Genomic DNA, 19,930 nt, shown 5'->3' with positions numbered 1-19,930 from the left:
GACCTTTGGTTTCAGAATAACATGTGAGTTCAGATGGGTAGATCTGTGTGTTACTAAGGATGGGTGCAAGCATGCACATGTAAGTGTGTGTGAGTGCATGTGTGTGTGTGTGTTTGTATAATGTTTTGTTGTACTTTCTATTTCCCCACTATGCTGCTCCATAGGGATACCATGTGAGTCCTCGTTCTCTAGCCGTGGAAAAAAACAAAACAACTTATCATTTTGCACCGAGCTGGCGCCACTGCTGCCCTGAGTGGGGTTGGAGGGTGTGGGTGTGGGGGGGGGGGGGGGCGTGTGAAGAAGGGTCAGCCCCTCTAAAACAATTAATGATCCTTTCCAAACTCGGTATGGCAAAGGAGGATTAGGCAGGCCCGCTAGTTGGCATGAAAGTGGCAACATCCTTCTGCTAACAAAAACAGGCTTTTAGTGGCTGTAGGATCACAGCAGAGACCAACGGTGTGAGCAGCACTTTGAAGCAAGCGTCTCTTTGCTAACTATCGTGTGTTAGGCCGGTAGGGGCTGGAGGAGGAGGAGGAGGAGGACGAGGAGGAGGAGGAGGAGGAGGAGGAAATTTGTGCTAAAATGGAGCAGCTCCTTCAAGTCACCTTCATGAATCTGCCAGAGGGCAATTTGTCTTTTCTGATTTTTTTTCTCTCCCTGTCCTTATGCAATTGTTATAGATCCATATTGCACAAAAAGTCTTTTTAGCAGCGACTCCAAAGATTTGTCGAGGAGCAAAAGCCTTTCTGTTTCGTTGTGTTCACACATTACCATCCCATTATGTGTCTCCCTTCACCAAATTTATTGAACAGCGTTATAATGGTTTTGCACAGACTCTTGTTGCTTCTGCCCCAAAGATTTTGGTCTAGAGGTGAAGAGAATTTGTCTCCTGTAGCCAGAAGAAAGTCTGATTATGCAAATTGGGGACAAATCTCAAGTTATTTTGAGTACTATGTAATGACATTTTGTTCTGGGGTGTGTCTTACTATCTACTACAGCGTGATTTTGATCGCCAAATATATATATATATGCAAAATGTTGCGTAGTTCAAAGCTAGACAGGTAAATGAGGACATTGTTTCCATTGTTTCCATTGTTTAACAGTTTCTTAAATCTGAGTATGTGCTGTGCTGATTGCAGTGTCTCCAGTTTTTGTTTACACCCCCCCATATGTGTCCTCATCCCCCTTCGTCCCCTCCTCTGGTAAACATGAAAACATCATGAACGTTTTCATGTTTACTTATCAATCCCATCATTCCGGGGAGCAAAATACATCAAATTAGTGGGGAAAAAAAGAGGCGCTTGTTTCCCAAAGTGCTGTGTGTGACTTTGGTATCTTCTGTCAAACACGCCGTTAAACTGTCACATTGACCGCGCTCCTGAGCCAATCAAAGGGCAGGACGGTGTGGGATTGGACGAGCACGGAGTCTACCTGGAAAATGCCTAGATGGGGGGAATGAAAGACACACAACCAGGGGGGGGGACAGAGAGGGGTGGAGTTGGGAGGGATGCTAATGTTACGGTAGATGGGTTCAATGCTGGTCACTGGACCGCTTTCTGTTCTTTCTTGATACAGCCCATCTTCAGAGCTAACCTACCTCAACTAAGCTCCTTAACTAAGCTCTTTTTGGTTTCTCCCTCACAACCATAAGGCTCCCTCTCTCTCTCTCTCTTACTCCTGACTGATCCTTTGCAGATCTCTTACTGTACCCATCTAAAGTGGCATGCTTTGCAGTTTTCCCTCATCTCTCCCCGCTACTGATTCTTTGTCCCTTTGCCTTCCCTTATCCATAACAAGCAGGCCTAATCCGGCCAGAACTCAGTTACACACTCGCATGCATGCCTTGCCTGCCTCCCTGGTCTCTCGCTCCTTTTTCTCTTTAACTGTTATCTAATTCTTTTTCCACTCCTGTTCTAACTCTGTTATCTGAAACAAAACGCTCTATTTCGAGGCGATGTGAGACTGCTGTTTTTCACCTCGCTTTCTCGGGTGAGGACCCGTAGGCAAGCTCTCAGGAAGTTTAGCTGACTTTCCCTCAGAGCGCAGCACTGGATTATCAGGCTTGAGTTACCAGTCAGCTACACCTACACCAAGGTCTGACATCCAGATTGTGTCATTGCTTGGATTCAGACAGCGGCAGACAAGATCAGACCGTCCGAATGTCCAGAGAAACGCACACCGATGCAACTTGGAACTTTCTCACACCGACCACAGGTTCACATCAATTATTGAGTTAGATTTTACAACTTTACAGTCTCCAGGCTACGAGTGCAACAATGCTGTTTTCTATTAGTTTGTGATTAGTTTAAAGTTCAGAATGCCACGAAGTGGGTTGCAACAAAAATGCCTCCTTAATCTCCTGGTTAAACGGATGATGACAACTTTGAAATGTATGCAATATTTCAAAGCATTTATGTCCACAATTGATGGCAAAGATCTGGCAGACTTTGAAGAACACGCTGAGACTTCAATCCAACTCCCTGTGGGCCTAACAGTGGGCTCCAAGGATCACAAAGTGAAATGTATACTATGCATTTTTAATCTACAGTAAGCGGCTAATACACCTTTGCCTTAATCTGAATCATTCACAAGATTATCTTCAAAAACGAACATCCCTTCCACAAAGTCGGATTCATTTTACACAAATTGCTGCCACCTCAAGGACAGGTGATTCTCTATGGTTTGATGACTTGATCTGATAATTTCTTTTTAAACTATGCACGCTCTGAAGGCATTGTATTGATTGCAGCCTATGGCAAAGTCGTATACAGAGCCCGCAAAGCATGTTTGCATAACAGAGAATGTGAAAGTTATAATCACCAGAGATATGATCTGCGCTGAAGATCAAACCAGCGCTGTTCTCTGTTCAGAGACTGGCGGTAATAGCTTTAAGTGGAAGGTTCCTTACGATTGTTATCATGTACACTGTTAAACTGCTGGACTCGTGTTTGTGCTCACTTGTGAGTACTGCATCCCCTCAAACTTGTAGAAGTACCTCAACTAAAATCTATTATCCGTTAATATTAGAGCTACAATAAAGCTTTGATAAGGGATGAAAGAAAAAAAAGGATAGTCTGAGTAGACCTAAAAAAACACGGATATTTAGCAAATTACGTTACGCAAATATATTCTTATCATACACTTCATCTTGTTCCGGTAAGGGTGGTCAAAATATTTCAAGACTAGTTGTTACCTTCTTAATCATTGTTCTGATATTATTAAAATAGTGGTTTACTGTCTTTTTCTTTGCCGACAACATTTAAACAATTTAAATAGATTGATACTATGAAATGTGTATGTAGTAGGATTGATCTCGTACCTTGCACGTATCAATCAGCATTCAAACAGTTCATAAAGAATCAGAGCTGACTAAATCCGTTCATCGTTCATCTCTACTTTTAGACGTGTTTTGTCAGATTTAGAGTGAGTTTCTGTTAAGGGTTTCCATGTTTCTCACCACAATAAACAAAGAAGAACAAACTGCTAGAAATTAAATCCCTACTGAATATGAAAGACTTAAAACTTCAAAACCATGGAAACTCAATGAGCAGGCATTTTGTGGGGCACCTGAAGAGGATAGGATGAACATAATGCCCATGTGTCTCGCAGCAACAAATGTGGGCAGTGTTTCTGTAGACGGTCGGCTATCTCGTGGGTTCCAATGAGCGAGTGCTTCCTTAAAGCGAAACTTGGCGTTGTGGGCAGAAGAACAGCAGATTAGGTATTTTGTGGAATGCTGAGAGCTGGGAACATGAGAGTAAATGCTTAGGTGTACTTAGTTTGCAGTGGAGAAGGAGTGGTGGTGTATTAAAGCTTGTTGTGTCCCCCTGAAGGTTGGATACCCAGAGTTAGCAGTGAACTTAACCACTACTGGGTATGTGATGGATGCCCTTGAGCATATTATATCTAGGAGCAAAATACCTTTTTTTAAAGATTACATGGGGACTGGCGTTCCCTTGTTTACAGGGACTCACTGTTGAGTTTTTAGCATGTGTCTCCCGTCTAATTCAATGAAACATCTGTAATAGGGCGCTAACTATCTGATAACCCCCAGAGACATAACCACACTCCAGCACTCAAACATTAAGATTAAGGGCTTCGTGAACGGAGCCTCCTGTCCGGTGGAATTATAGATTAAGAGGGACAGAAAAGGCCTGACTTTGTGCTCAGCTGAGATATGAATTGTTTGTAAAGGTAGTGCCACAAGACTGTTTCAAGGACTTACATTATCTGACGCATTTTACTTTACTGTTTGTAATAGTTTGACTTGCAGGAAATGTTATTATTAATTTCAGTGTAGAGGACTCTTTGGAAGTTTTCATCCAGCATCTTTAAAATGGATGAGAATCACAAACACACCCACTTGATTATTTCTGGCAAAGGAGGCCTGGAGGCTGCAAAATCTGCAAGTCAGCTAATGCAAGCAGGTTTTTTACTTTTGGATTCACAGCTCAGTTGCTTGGCAGCAATACATTATTTATAATTATTAAAGTGCAATCATATTGGTGCAACAAAATAATTTCATTCCCCGCAACAAATAAAATGCACAGAGGCTCATTGAGTGGATCTTAATCAAGAGGTTGGTTTCTGCAACACAACAAGTCTCTGTCTTTCTGTGTTTATATTTGGCTAAAGTACAATTTCAACACACCTTGTGAGACCACCACTCCTCCATGTTTGATTATCAGACGAGGCTTCATGGTGACATTGAGCCCCTCGACTGGTCAAGCGTGTGTAAAGATTCCCTGACCAAAGTTAAAATGGGGCACAAAGCCAGCAGATAAAGATGGCTGCAGATACTACATTCTCTCCTCTGCCTATACGTTTCAAATGAAGTGAAAGTGAAAAGTGTAACTCAATTATAGTACAATAAAACCCTTACTTACAGTGTAGTTGAGCTTTTTCAGTGTCCACACATTACAGGGAACCGGGGAACGTAAACGTAGGGTGATTCAAGGGGGAATGACAAATACACATTTTTTTCCAAGCTGCCATCAGCGTTGTGTAACTTTCCAAACAGTGCCGTATGTGCTTATACTTACAAATAAGTCATGTGTGCGGCTCTGTAAGGCTGTTCTCCGGCACAGTTGTTCCTTTTAGCTAAATGCTAAAGTCTGCATGCTACCATTGATGTTAAGCAGTGTTAATCACGCTCACCAACTTAGTTTAGCGTATTAGCATGCCAACATTTGCCAATTGACAATAAACACAAAGTACAGCTGAGGCAGTTTTGTGGCATAAACCAAAGTGATAGAAAGGCAATTAATCCATGAATCTGTGAATGACTTATTTTCAAGAAACTCAGAAGCACATCTCTGGTAAACACAAGATTTAAAGTGGTGCTTCGCTGTGATTACTTGTGGAGAAACTCAGTTCCACAGATCTGCCCATTAAATCAATTTATCGATGAGGCGACAAAACCAAAAAACAGCTCTCGATAGAAAGCAGTAGAAAAGCAATGGAAAATGTGACGTGATAATGGTGCTGGATGAAAAGTTGAGGCATGACCAAAGACAACTTGTTGTAAAGGAGACATGAATCTGGGTTTGGAATTTAATAACAATCACTCCAACCAAACAGTTGTTGAGACATTTCACTTAAAACCACTTACGCGAACCTCACAGTGAAAGGATCACCGAAGTCATCAGGATAAATTCTCTGGGGACCATGAATGTCAAAATGTGCAAAATGTCATCCGTCCAGATGTTGTTAATATATTTAAACTTCTATTGGCTCAGCTCAACTTTCCGGTATTGGACTTATTTTTTTATCTGCCTTTTATATATTATATTATATGTTTTTTATACTTCTATACATTATAAAATGCTTGTATTATAAAATTGTTGTTAGAGTCCACCTGGAGTGTGCATCTGCTGCTTGCTTTGCTTCGCTTATTGGCTGCGCTGTGAAAACGCTGTTTTTTTAATTAGGTCATCATCACTTTGAGTTTAATCTGCTCATGTTTACTGCAACTAACACGCTCCCAGAGGAGCATTCCAAGTTATTTGTCCCCAAGTAATCTCAGCCAGCGCTCAAATTCATTTATATCAACAAGACTCGCACTCGTTGAAAAGTTGTTTTAATTTGTTTTTGTTGATATGAAACCAAAATGCAGGAAGAAGAGGAGAAGTGCTGCAATTGTATGCGGGCGATAGCAGCAGAAGGTTAGCTTTTGAATGTGGAGGAAGTCATTTGCTTTACTGTGACAGCTAACCGGCGTAGGAAAGTAGAAACAGAGGCGAGGTTGTGGTTCACCGAAAGGAAGTTTGAAACATAGATGTAGAATCATGTTTTGCATGTATTAGTTGATATTAAGTCTCTTTCCTCCTAACAGATATGTATTTTAGGGACACAAAACACAGGAGTTTAATACCTAAAACAGCTCGCTTCTGCTGTTCTTGTATTGAAGTAGTGTGTCCTGCTGGTTTCACAGATGTCATGTGAGGCGATTCACTCCAAAACAAGATAATAATGATAACCCTTTTAAGAATGACGCCTAAAACGTTAAGATATTTGCTGATAATAATCTTGACACGTTTCACTGAAAAGCATTGAGATTGAAGATAGGTAGGTTGCATTCATACTAACGTTTTAAGCGTTGCATGTTAAAGCTTTCCTTTTGTAAAATAACAAAACATTATATATTGTAGTGTTTTTAGTAGCATTCCGTCAACATTTCAAATATTGTATAGTGCGTGTGTGCCTGCGAGTGTGTGTGTGTTTGCTCTTTCACATTTTAACCATCAGTACGATTCTGTTTTTGTGTCGTCAACTTTGGCCGCGGTGTTTCCTCAGGACTCGTCTTATGCGTCATGAACTCATCTACTAAACAAAGTTAAGATATTTGATGGCTGAGAATCATTCATTAGTCCACATGAACAGAAAGCATCCCAGTGTCGACAGGACCAGTTAGATACATTGGTGATCATTTGAAGAGATGGACGAGGAAGGTTGTTGTCACCGGTTCCTGTTGTTGACTTGTTTGGTTGCAGATGGAGCCATAGAGGTTATTTGTCTTATGTTGTGTGAATCGTGCTGTACTCCCTCCTCTAACCCACCACAGATGCAAAGTTTCAGAGCTCATTTGGATGTTCAGAATTATTGTATATACAATACGGAAGTGGATAAAAACATCATCTCTGAAATGGTTTCAGTAATTGATTTCAGGATAATGCTTTCGCTGCAGAGTGTCTGTCAGGGAGAGTTTAACAGCGGGGGATATACCTCTTGTCCTGGAATAGGTTGGAAGTGGTGCCAGCTCTTCTCCATACTATTCCAAAGCTTGACACAGTATATTGAGAGCCTTAAAATGCTATTGATTAGCTCCCCATTCAGCCTCTGTCTCTATTCCCGTATTGCTGTTTCTGCTTTTTAGAGTAGAGAATTATAGAAATATGGGTGTTGAAAATATATTTCCACCATTAAAAAAAAGCGGATAATAAAACAGGAAGCATTCTCTAAAATGTTTGCCTTCCGCATTTTTGTCAAAGCATATCTATGGGGGTGTATTTACAACAGCAGGCTGCTGTAATAATACATTGTTCACGGTGCTAAAAGGTGCAGCACATTTCTGCCTGCCTTGAAGACATGACTCACTCTCTGCTCGTTTGACGACAAGATGAATGAAATTAACATACTAGTCACTTGTAATTACAATATTTTGCCAGCTGATCAAGTTTAGCCCCCTGGCAGCTATCAAAGGGCAGCTGGCGAAGTGTTGAGATGCAGGTAAAAGAGACAGGGGTGTCAAATTCAATGAGCTTCTCCCTTTGTTACTCATCCAATCCTACCCCACTGTTTACAAATGAAAGCCCGTCCACGAAGACGTATAGTCCCCTTCCACCTGGTGATACTGCAGTATTTTTCAGAGGTGGTTTCATCTCTAAATGGGTCTCAGGTTTTCCCCATCGCTCCCCTGCTCTCAATATACTGGTTTTGAAGCATGCAGGATACAGACATCTTTTTTTATTCCTGCATGGTATTGCACAGACTGCTTCTCTGCATGTCATCTAAGAAGCTTGAAATCCACTGACTGTACACTTTTTTTGTCATTCATTCTCCTAGTTACTTTGCCCATGAATACACATTTGTGAGAGTGGGAGTTTTAAGAACTCGCGGAAGGCATGATTAGTTCATTTATAATATTTGATGACAATGAACTGTCTTGGAGGAGAAGGAGGAGTGCGCATTTGCCTTCGCTTGGAAAGGAAAACTTAACAAATTCTGTACTTGTGCATTAATTAAAGGTGATTGTTCCGGCCATTTTGAGTCCACATGCTGGATAGTTCACTGCTGGATAGTTCAAACTCTTTAGTGATTCCTGATTGGCCCAGTCAGAATCCCCTTTAGAAAAGCCTTAACAAAACCCCAAGAAATAAGACTCCATTGATGTTGTCTTGTCAGAAGGATGTTGGTGAGATGTTGTCTAAAAGTGTTTAATGAATATTTGATTTTAATTCCAAAATTAAATCTTATCTGATCTCCTCCTAGACAGCCCATTGGGAATAATTAAACAAGTTGAATGAGGGTGGGTGGATAAGGCAGATTTGCCTCTGTGATGGACTTTTGTCTTGCTGCAAAAGGTATGGGAATGTCATCATCAATCCAGCTTTGCACAGTGTGCTTTTTTTTTTATAGAAACATCTCTGCATATGCACTGTGGGCCTTTGGACTGACAATTCAAGCATAGCTGTCAGCTATTTTCAGCAATGTTTGAAGTGATGATTTGCATTGCCAAACCTTCTTTTTTGGGGCAGCGTAAACTCTATGGAGGAAGATTTTGCAGCAAACCGTGACCAATAAGCCAATTGTTAGTTTGATTTAATGCAGCAGTATGTGCATTTTTGGATGCTCGGTCATTACATTTGTTGGGTTGTCATATTCAAATCAAGTTTGACCTGCGGTGCTCTTTATCGGCCCCTCTTTTTGGCATTTGAAACATGTTGGCTACAGTTGTAATTTCTATGCAATTGTCTGACAAGAGTAAGTAATTTGGCCCTTTTGAATGCTCCTTCATATCATTCCTCTCACCAACTGTTTTCATATTGACACTGAACATAAAACACATGTTCAGTGGTGTTGATGAAATCATTCAATCAATTTATTTTGAAGAATTGTACCTATTTGCTTTTTTTCTGCCTACATTCCTACCCATTAAACATGTTTCTCCATCAAACTGTTTCAGGTAGAAATTACCCGGAGCCAAAGAAGAATAGAACTTATAGTGTCTCTTATAAATACATTAAACGTACCTTCATTTTTCTTTTTTTTTTACTCAGAATGGACTTTTTTTAGACGCTGCCGAACTGGCTTTACAAAACAGGTGTAACCCCTTGCACCATGATTTTTGATGATCCTCCTCGATCTTCACCACCTCCACCTCCTCCACCCACCACCGCTGTTCGGTTCACACAGCACCACGTCATTCTCCAGCATGCTCACGTTCCAGAGACGGTGTGCGGTTTTACTCACTGTGTGTATCCCACTTCTGCTTCTCTTCATCACTTCAGGTATCACGACAAACAGGAAGTGACCAGTAACTTCCTGGGAGCCATGTGGCTCATCTCGATCACCTTCCTCTCCATTGGCTATGGGGACATGGTACCACACACGTACTGTGGGAAAGGCGTGTGTCTGCTTACAGGGATTATGGTGGGTTTCTTTGTTCTTCACTCAGATAAACAGATAGCACTCTCACAGGACATCTGGAACCGTTATAAAACTAAACCTCAGCTCTCACTGCCAGCTACATTCTGACCATGACCGAACCTACTGCAAAAACAACCACAACTTTGAGATAACTTGTATATAATTCTACTCTGGTAACTTTTATAGAGTTGATAAATATGTGATGGTTTTTATTTTGCGGTCGACATTTTAAAAAAGATTGTCATTGTGAAAAGACATTTCATGACTTTGAGCTGCTATGTCTAATTTCTTTACTGGTTCTTTAAAAAATATATATATATATATATATTATTAATGTAGTAAAGTAGCATTTTGAAAGCTCACAAACACAATGTTTTGTTTGTTTGACCATGTCTTTGTGCAACAGGGAGCTGGTTGCACTGCACTGGTGGTTGCAGTTGTAGCCAGGAAGCTGGAGCTGACCAAGGCTGAGAAACATGTCCACAACTTCATGATGGACACACAACTCTGCAAACGAGTGAGTCACAGCATACCAATGCATTTAGTTACTTTGTTTTTTACAACAGGGTGCCTGCATATGGATATGTATGATTGTCCTTTTTTCAAACTGTGCAAGTTGTCTAGTCTTTAAAGGCCTAAAGAAAGAAAGAAAGAAAGTATATATAGTGAGATCCAAACACGCGACACAGAGGCCAAAATAGAAAACTATTCAAAGGTAATTTTTATACAATTCTAAGACTGTTGAGGGACCCCAGTATGCAGAAATGTTCAAATACACCATTTTTAGAATCAGCGACAATAACACAATTCAACAGGTCATCTGGTTTCATATGATCTTCACTCTAGCTTCACAACTGAGGCAGCTGCAGCCTTCGGAAGACAGTATGTTGGCTGGGATTGCTGGCAATCCGGCGGGTCTCAGCGGGATAAGACAGAAGAAAAAATATATTTCTGCTCCATAACATTGTTAATTATCCTGCGACTTTTTGGATTTATCTCGAGATCCCTCTGGGATCCTGACCTCTAGTTTGAGAGCCACTGGGTTTCGGGGCGTCCTCATTATCTGTGCAAATGTCCAATGTCGATCCTAAGTTATTTAGGCCGGCGTTTTTATAACTCATTGCTCCTTTTGGTTTTATGCTGACTTCTATGTTTGACCATCGCCGGACATTCTAATATTTCATAGTTTGTATTTTATGTTACACATTGTCACTTTGGTTGGCTTGTTACTAAGACGAGGCCTATAACTCTTGCATTTAAAAGTGCAATAGAAATGAATTATAATAAACATTAAATATGATAAACATGTATTCATAGAAAATGAAACCTGTATTGATTTCTGATACATGGGGTCTTGGACTGAAAGGGCTGAGTAGTAGCCTCTGGAGGCTGCATTACGCACAGGTTTGCAGCCTGGCACTGCCAGAGAGGCGGTGCATAATGCATGAGATATCAGCCTTAAAACGCCGCTGTTTATGGGGACGAGTAGCTTGCATCTTCACTCGCACACAGAGGTATGAGGAGAGGAGTTGTTGAGGCATTTGTGCTCGATCCACACAAGGCGAAAAGACTTGTGGAGTCCGTGTGACACATTTTGTTAAAAAAGAACACCTGTGGGGGAAGCCTCTGAGTGTGTGACAGAGGAAATGTGCTGCTGATGACATGTGTCCGTGGGCGATAATGACCGGAGGAATGCTGAGAGCGCGCTGCAAGTTGAGCCATACAGAAGCCTGCGAGCCTTATATCCTGGTGCCTACATTTTGTGTTTTCCTCAACATAAATAAAAACATGTCTACCATAAATAAGTGCATGAAAGGAATGCAGAAAATACACCCTACATTTCCTGGTGGATGACCCCCAAACCTCCATCTTCTTAGACGTCCCCTCTATGTTGAAGCAAAATGTATGCCCTCGAGCCCCTGTCGGATATTTGACCTAGTGCCGACACTGCCCTTCAAGAAGCTACTGTACATCTCATGTCTTTTATAAACTTGCTTCACAGGTAAAGAACACAGCTGCCAATGTACTCAGGGAAACATGGCTCATCTACAAACACACGAAGTTGGTCAAGAAGATAGATCACGCCAAGGTGCGAAAACACCAGCGCAAGTTTCTCCAAGCCATTCACCAGTAAGTCCTGCGTTGCTTTTGTTTCGTGTTATCTGATGTGTAATACAATGTGTGTTGTTCAACACCGACCCCCGAGGTGAATCAAACTATACTATGTTATTTAAAAATATAATGTTCTAGCTGTTATTTGTGGTACATGATATTTAGGATGTATTATCAATTGTTGCATTGCTAATAAACTGAAATGTAGACGTAGCTGAGAATATATCTAGCGTTTGATACAATGTCCTCTTCAAGAGTACCATTTCCTATGATTGTTATGCTCGCACACATGTAAAATATCACACACACGCATACATAAGCACACACACTGCAATCTAGTGTATTGGCCCTCCCTATTCCCCTCCCCGTCTCCCTCTCCCTCCGACCCCCTTTACCCTGTGCTTACAGTGAGAAGTGTAATGGTTTCACTCGTTTCGTGAATGTCGTGGGGTTAAAACTCTGTACTGTGTTCTGTCTTTGTTTTGCTCTATCACTGCAGAGCTCAGAAGTAAGTTGAGTCTTCTATGTATCCTCCTCCTACTGTTTCCTCAACATCCTCCTCCTCTCTCCATGTCTGCGTTTGACATGCATGAAGAAAAAAAAAAGCGTTTGTTACCACAAAAAAAAGAAAAGAAAATGCTGGATGCTGAATTGTTTTTATTTTATTTTTACTTCAATGTTCCATTTACTTCCCTCTCCCTCCCATCTCCCCTTTTGAATGGAATGAAAAAAATTCAAAATAAGCATCAACATTTTGCCACTGGTGTCACAAGTGGAAGGTTGTCTGGAGAGAACGTGTGAAAGAAAAAAACATCACGCACAGAATGAGCTTGGAGCTTTGTTGTTCAGAGGTTCATAATCATCTACGATGTACTGATGTTGCCCATGATTAATATAGCTGCTCTGGAGGCTATATTAACCTGCATCAACAGAACTCATCCTACACTTTTGATGGTTTTGTGATGACATGAACTCACACGCACGCACACACACACACACACGCACACACACTGTAACGTAGTGTAATTCTAATGAGGTCTAAATGTTTGATGTTATAATATTGATTTTTGCTTTGTTTTATCCTTGCTATTTGAGATCAAATGCCAAAGCTTGATGACAGCACAAAAAGAGGAGACACAACACAGGTTGTAGTTTTGAAGAATAAATTGTGCTCAAAATGCGTTACACTAATAAGTAGTTTTGGCTTTTAGCCCCTATTCTTCGACAGCCATAAGGGATAACAAAGCCGAGCAAACAGACACATACGAGCTGAAACGGCTTCCCACAGAGATAGAGCCGTAAGCGAGCAGTCTCACTCTGCTCTGATATACTGATTTGCACATGAATAAATGCCCTTGAATGTCATCCTGTCTCATAATTTGCCGACCAGGGAAATTCTTCCCCTCACGCAGCCAAATGATGGCTGTGTGATGCCACCGCTAACAATGACACATTATTCGCATCAGCGTTAACAGTTCTTACAAGGCCCTAATGTATTTGATTAGAGATAAAGAGGCACAATGTTGAAGGCATCACAAAACATGTCCGATGTATCATTGCACAAGTTATTTGAAATGTCTATGTTGCCGTATGTTCAGCAGTGTCATTAGACAGTTTATTTCTGGCAAGCTTCATCTTTTATCTGTGGCATCCACAAACACACAAACACACACACGCACACACACACACACACACACACATACTGTGAAAGACTCACGTTTCATTGTGCACAAGTCCCTCACAGTCACCGCACGCTTACTGAATGACCAGTGTGTATATATCTCAAGTCCTACCACTGAGCTGTGTGTAGCACTGACAAAGGGCATGTCATCCTTTTCTTTTTTGATGTCTTACTTTTGGGTGGAAAGAGATGCGAATGTTTTGATTTCAAACATAGATTTTGGGATTTTCTTGTATGGAAGCATATTGCATTCTTGCTGGAAAAAAAGCATCATGTTTTGTCATAATAATAGTAATACCTTTTTGGATTATGTTGAGAATGCAGCAAATAAATACTTTTTAAGGTAAAGAGTGCTACTTAAAGCACTATTATGAAAATAAAAAGATATTGTTATAACAAAAGAACAAAATCCAGATAAAACATGATAAACACTCATCATTTATTTTATTTTTTTCAAAATGAGCGTAGTATGCTTCTGCAATTTTGCATGTTTTGGTTGGTATTGCATTGACAAAAACCAGGAATGCTTGTGTATATATATATTTCTATATACGGTATATGTATACATAGAGATATGTAAAGTACATATATTTACGATGCATGCCGGCAGTCTTCTCTTTTAAATGTCTTCAGTGAGAGAGCCCGCCTGATAAAACATGTGTTGTTCCTCCTCCTCCTCCTCCTCCTTTCTTCCCTATTGGCCTTCTCTGTCCCTTCAACACCCCCAAACGACCTCTCTCTATGCCCCACTCCTGCAAACATCTCCTCTATTCCCATATTCCCTCTGCCACTCTTCTTTTCCTTTGTCCACCTCCTCCTTCTTTCCTCTCCCTGCTCCCAACTCCCTGGGCCTCCACTAGGCTGCGCAGTGTGAAGATGGAGCAGAGGAAACTCAATGATCAGGCCAACACCTTGGTGGACCTGGCGAAGGTAAGTCTCCCATCTGTGGCTAGAATCAACTTATAAGTGATCACATGACTGCTTGTTTGTGAAAAAAGGCTTTGATTAACCAACTGCCCAACAGCCAACAGCACACAATGTCTTACTGTTCAATGTAGATCAACGGTCTCATTTTTCGAGCCTTTATGGGCTCTAAAATCACTGGAGACAGCAATGGAAACCAGCAGCTATCCCTGAGTTCTGCTGTATACTTTCACTGCTCAAATCAAATCAAACTCAAGACATTCCTGTTCCCGCTAACATCTTATGGCAATGAAAAGAGTTTGAGTAACCTGAGCCTAACGCACGCCGTAAACAGTACCTGGCTGTAAGAAGGTGAATGCAGTCATGCCTCGGTAGCTTCTGTCCTGCTGTATAGACGTCAGCTGACCCACCAGAGCAGAGCAGAGAGGGGGTTCAAAGGGAGGTGCATGACTGCAGCCTCATTTGATGTGGATGGCATTTGCACTCCAGTGTGTATTTTAAAAGGTTCTGAGGCCAACTCCTTTAATGTGTGTTTACTTGCCCTTACTCTGCTCGATGGTCAGGTCCATCTGTGTACACCCTGCAGTAGTTCAACGGCTCAATGTCTCTTTGTTAAGCCCTGCGGTGAAGTAACCCTTTGATTTCTGGCTTTTACCTAATCATTTGATTTCTGAGGAGTACTAATGTCTGAAAAAGGCCTTATGATGAAATAGTTTGTGAGCTCTACTGGTGACCATTACATTGTATGTCACTTGGCATTACATTTGTCATAGTAAAATATAGAATATATACTGTAGATTTTATTGTATATTTTATAACCTATAAAATGGCCATAGTTTGAATAGAATAATTACATGCTGATACCACATGCATTAACACTGGCCCCATTGCATCCATTGTGGAACAATAAGTGCCTAAATTATGGAGATGCTTTTCATTATATGAATGAGTTGTGTAAAGCATATACATAATGCATTGAAGACCTTCTCGGGCTATAAGTGGATTGGAGAAGCTGGTTGTGAAACGGTGGGAAGATAAAAATCAATGCTGACTTGCTGGAACTATACAGCTCCCTTTCACACTGCTTCCTGTCATTGTGTCCTTCTCTTCAGGCTGAGCCAGTAGGATTTAGACTATAATGTAATCTATGTACGTTTTTTTTCTATGGCAATGTATACATACTGCACCTCGTATATATTTAATTTGTTGCATCTCCCCTTGTGGATATTAAGTTGTAAAACAGATTTTTATCTTGTCTCTCACTCCTTTGTCTGGCCATCCTCCTCTTCCTTCTTTGTCTTCTTGCACCTCCCCAAACACATTTGCTTTCTCTCCTTCATTAGACCCAGAATGTGATGTATGACCTGGTGTCAGAGCTGCAGGAGCGCAGTGAGGAGCTGGACAAGCGCATCGGCACATTGGAGGACAAGCTGGACTCGGTGACGGGCAGCCTGCAGGCACTGCCCTGCCTCATCTCCCAAGCCATAACCCAGCAGCAGCAGGAATTCCTGGACGGCTTTGTTCACCGCTTCCGGCCCGCCTCACTAGCCTCGGAGCGCTCTGAACGCTCTGAGCGATCCTGGACTTCCACCGCCCGTAGGCGGCGCTCTCCCTCCACAGCACCACACACCTCCTCTGATAGCGGATAACCTTGACGAACCCACTGCAATCACCTTCGAGCCCCACCTTTCCCAAACCAACCAGTCACCTTATTCTGTCCCATCCAAAGCCGTCCCTGTATCCACTGGCGAGTCCATGTCTGGACTGATAATGAATCCATATCTTGACCCCAGATCTGATCCTTGCCCCTATTCTCTCCCCTGTCATCAAATCCAAAAACCAATTCCTCTGTGACTGAGCCTCTCAGCACAGCACAGGACTGGGTCAGAGCTACTCCAAAAGAACAAAGAAAAGCAGACAAAGACTTAAATCAAGAAAACACAAATGCATCCAAAAAAAGAAGAAAAAAATGTAAATGACTGAAAAACCGAGGTAAAGTAGAGATATGGTTTATGTTTTAGCCATTGTATGGCTGTTCAAGTTAGCTTTTTTGTAAAAGCCCTTGTATAGTTAAAAAAAATGACTGAGTTCAGGGTCGCTGGGGTGAGAGCTGGCTATCACACCGGAGAGTCCTTAACCACGAGGGGGGAAGTTGGTCTGTGGAGCCTCGGCTCAACCTGCTGGTCCTCTGAGGCCACGGAGGACATCCTTCCACCCATCGGTCCGTCTACCTGTTTGTCTGGTGAGGAGAGCGAGACAAACCATTGGATTTCCCTTCCAAAAGACTAGTGTCATGGATTCTTTCCCATAGGTTAGGGTGAAAGCTTTAGATGAGGCTATAAAAGCTCTGACTTGAGGTCAGTGTTTGAAAATGCACTTAAGGGGAAAGAGAAACTGTCACACAAAAGAAGAGCAAAGGGGATGCATATGGCATTACTACTGGGTAGGAAAAATTTACACAGTTGCCAACTTCAAGGTTTCAGCTTCCTTGTTCTTACCAAGGGAAAATGAGAGGGACTATCTTTTTTAGTTACATATTGACATGTGATTTTTCTGTGCCTGAATGTATAAATAGTAGAGGGTTATTTAATTACTAATTTCAGAGCTTTTTTACGATGTTAACAGTCTGAATACAGCATTGCATTCCTTTTTCAGATACATTCCTCTCCAAAAATTTAAAGAAAATGTCTTAATGTAATGCATAACATTGCCTCCATTACACAGCAAATCTAAATGTTTTGAAAATCTTTTATTTCTTCTATTTCTACTAACACCGTGAGAAATGAAAAAGTTCAGAGAATAAGCAAAAGTGAGACAGACTGAGAGAATACTTGTGAGTGTGTTTGTCAGAGAACAAGTTCACTTTTAGCTCAATGCTGCACACTCATACACACAACTATGAAATATGTAGTTTACCTTTCTCACCACCACTAATTAGAGCTTCCTGTGGTCTTCAGATAATGGCATGGCTTGAGGTCTGCTGGTATATACGGCCACACAGGCACACATCACTGGTCGAACTGAGAAGCCAACCCTGCCCTCTGCATGGTTCTGTGCAAAAATGACAAAGGAACACAATCTTCCTCAGATGGCTTGATGATTTTACATAATTTAGATTTTATTAGATTTATTTTTGTTTGATTGTTGCCTTTTTTTCTTTTATTTATTTCAAAATTGTACTAGGATACCTAGGGTTTTTATAGTTGCACAACCTAGAGAGTTGCAGTAATGTGATTCTGTAATGCATTCCCTGTTTAAAATATGAGGCGAAGAAAAATCTACAAAAACTACAAAAGAATCCTGAAAGGATACAAATAAAAGTGCTGAAGAATCTTTGATGAATGGGTTCCTCTGCAAATTTAAAAGGAATAGTTTTGGGCAATACAATTATTAATTTGAGTCGAGCGTTAGATGAGACGATTGATACCACTTTCGTTTTTGTACGGTAAATATGAAGCTACTGCTAGCAGCCTGTTAGCTTAGCTTAACATAAAGACTGGAAACATGGGGAACAGTTTGCTTAGCTCCTTCTAAAACACATTATACCTTGTTTATTTAATCCGTAAAAAACCTGAAATATAAATAGTGCAGTCACTTCCTGCAGTCTCCTCTGTTTGCCTGGCAACTGCATGTTGACAACACAACTCCAGGGAATGGGCCTTCCATAAAAACACATGTCGTTCATACACTTTTTGTACGGACTTAATTTGATGGCTTTGGCGCTTTATAAGTGGATTTTGTTACCTTTATATGGAGCACGGCTAGCTGTTTTCATACTTTTTGCCGTCTTTATGCTAAGCTAACCAACTGCTAGCGGTATTTTAGAGTGGTATCGATGGTCTCCTCTAATTCTGAACAAGAAAATAAATAAGCATATTTCCCAAAATGTCAGGCCTCTGTTTTGTCTCTCCAAAAGACATTGAAACACATTCACCATGATAGAGGAGACATTGGAACATTTTAAATCTCAAAAGCATGGTGTTTGAAGCATCCTAGAGTCGTGATGTCTGAAATATTTAGGATCTTTAAAGTGATTTCTTTCCAAAGTACATAAAAAAAGCAGATCAGGAAGTCAGCAGGTTAGCGGGCTAGCATGCTGTCCAAAAGTAGTTTGAATGGTAGGTAATCTGAGTCCCAAAAGGATGCTAGTGCTAAAAGTCATCTTTATGGCCCCTTAACAGACAAATAGGATCCTTATTATTTGATGCATCTTAATTATTTCCAAGCTGCTTTATTTTGAATCAGGGCAAAGTCTAAACCCTGTGAGACAGTGAGCGAGACCACTCTCCCACAGGCTCTGGACTGACCAGAGAGCACTTAATTTAAGAACATATTCAGTTTGCTACGAGAGGAACTTAAACAAGCATGAGTATTAGCTTTTTTCCTTTCAACTTGAGTTGATGAAGCATGACTCTTTACTGCCCCCACCTCTAGCCACTACTCGTACAGTGCTACGCTACACCCTTCCAGTAGGAAGGGATCTATCATGCCATTACAGTCTCCGTTTCAATCAGTGTCATCCAACTAGGCGTGACGGCTAATGGAAGACGACCTGCTTGATTACGGCCTTACCTGCCTTTTCGGATCCAAGGTTTGCATCTATTCATTACATGGCAGGTTTAGCCTCGCATTTGTCGTCTGTCATTTAGAACATCAGTCCCCTCCCCACACGCAAAGAGGCTTCCCAAATGGCCTGCAGCAAAGACCAGTGAGTGGTTCGAATGAAAAAACTAACAGAAAGACAGGATGAAGCAGGGGAACCGCCAGGTCATGTTCCATGTTGCACTCAGTGTGTAATATTCAGTTACACAAGGAAGGATCACAGATTCTGAAGTGTCCTCCCCAGAGAGATGTGAAGGTGCTGGTGTTAAGCACTTCATCCTTCATCAGGCAACAGGAGGAAGGCGAGACAAGATTGAAAAAAGAGAGAGATGAGAGCAGTAGCTAATTTACTGACACATTCGTTTTGGCCCAGGGGCGGGGGGGTTGTGAACAGCAAGAGTGGGTGTCCTGTAAATATGACCTCATTGTAGATGTCGCCAAGTAAACGGGACAAATGGTGAACCGCGGGGGTTAAAGTAGCTGGGTGCAATGCACAGCATGTGGCAAGTGCAAAGGATTTTAAATTCTGTCAAATTTAAAGATCATATTTGATTAATTTCACCCTTTTTTTTCTGCTGATGGAGGTTTAATCAGGTTCTGTTGTTTTATTTATCCTGTTGTAGAGGTTTGTTTTCTTCTTCACTCCTTATCCTGTCACCAACAAAGTCCTGCCAAAACACCATTCCAATATTTAATAGAGACCCGATTTTCTCCACCAGAAAATAAAAAATGCACAGTATTTTGTAATGAAGTGAGGGACATTCATGATGTTATTCTGATGATGGTAGATGAGTCAAAGTGATAAACGCATCCCAGCGTCTTTTATTATCCTGAAAAGTAGGCTTTCCTCATAGAGCAGGAATCAGAACACACTTCTACTGAACAATAACAGAGTGAAAAAACCCCAACAAGTGAAGAAATGTAACCCAATCATTGTTCTGTGTACACTGCCACATGATGCAT

At 41.2% G+C, this 19,930-nt stretch overlaps 1 protein-coding gene across 1 annotated transcript in view; it reads left to right on the top strand.

Annotated features, from left to right (window-relative positions):
- kcnn1a (potassium intermediate/small conductance calcium-activated channel, subfamily N, member 1a) overlaps positions 1-16,014 on the top strand; it is a gene marked incomplete at both ends in the record, with an annotated part of 44,177 nt that extends 28,163 nt beyond the window's left edge. Inside the window, 5 exons of the mRNA XM_079172501.1 lie at positions 9,510-9,651; positions 10,055-10,165; positions 11,651-11,778; positions 14,302-14,371; positions 15,709-16,014. Of these exons, the coding sequence (XP_079028627.1) occupies positions 9,510-9,651; positions 10,055-10,165; positions 11,651-11,778; positions 14,302-14,371; positions 15,709-16,014 (757 nt within the window). The remainder of the gene's footprint in view (positions 1-9,509; positions 9,652-10,054; positions 10,166-11,650; positions 11,779-14,301; positions 14,372-15,708) is intronic.
- Positions 16,015-19,930: the final 3,916 nt, after the last annotated feature.

The sequence above is a fragment of the Pholis gunnellus genome, assembly GCF_910591455.1.
Source record: "Pholis gunnellus genome assembly, chromosome: 14".
NCBI classification, from domain to species: domain Eukaryota; kingdom Metazoa; phylum Chordata; class Actinopteri; order Perciformes; family Pholidae; genus Pholis; species Pholis gunnellus.
The sequence above is the reverse complement of the archived record's forward strand: the minus strand, read 5'-3'. Positions and strand labels throughout refer to the sequence as shown.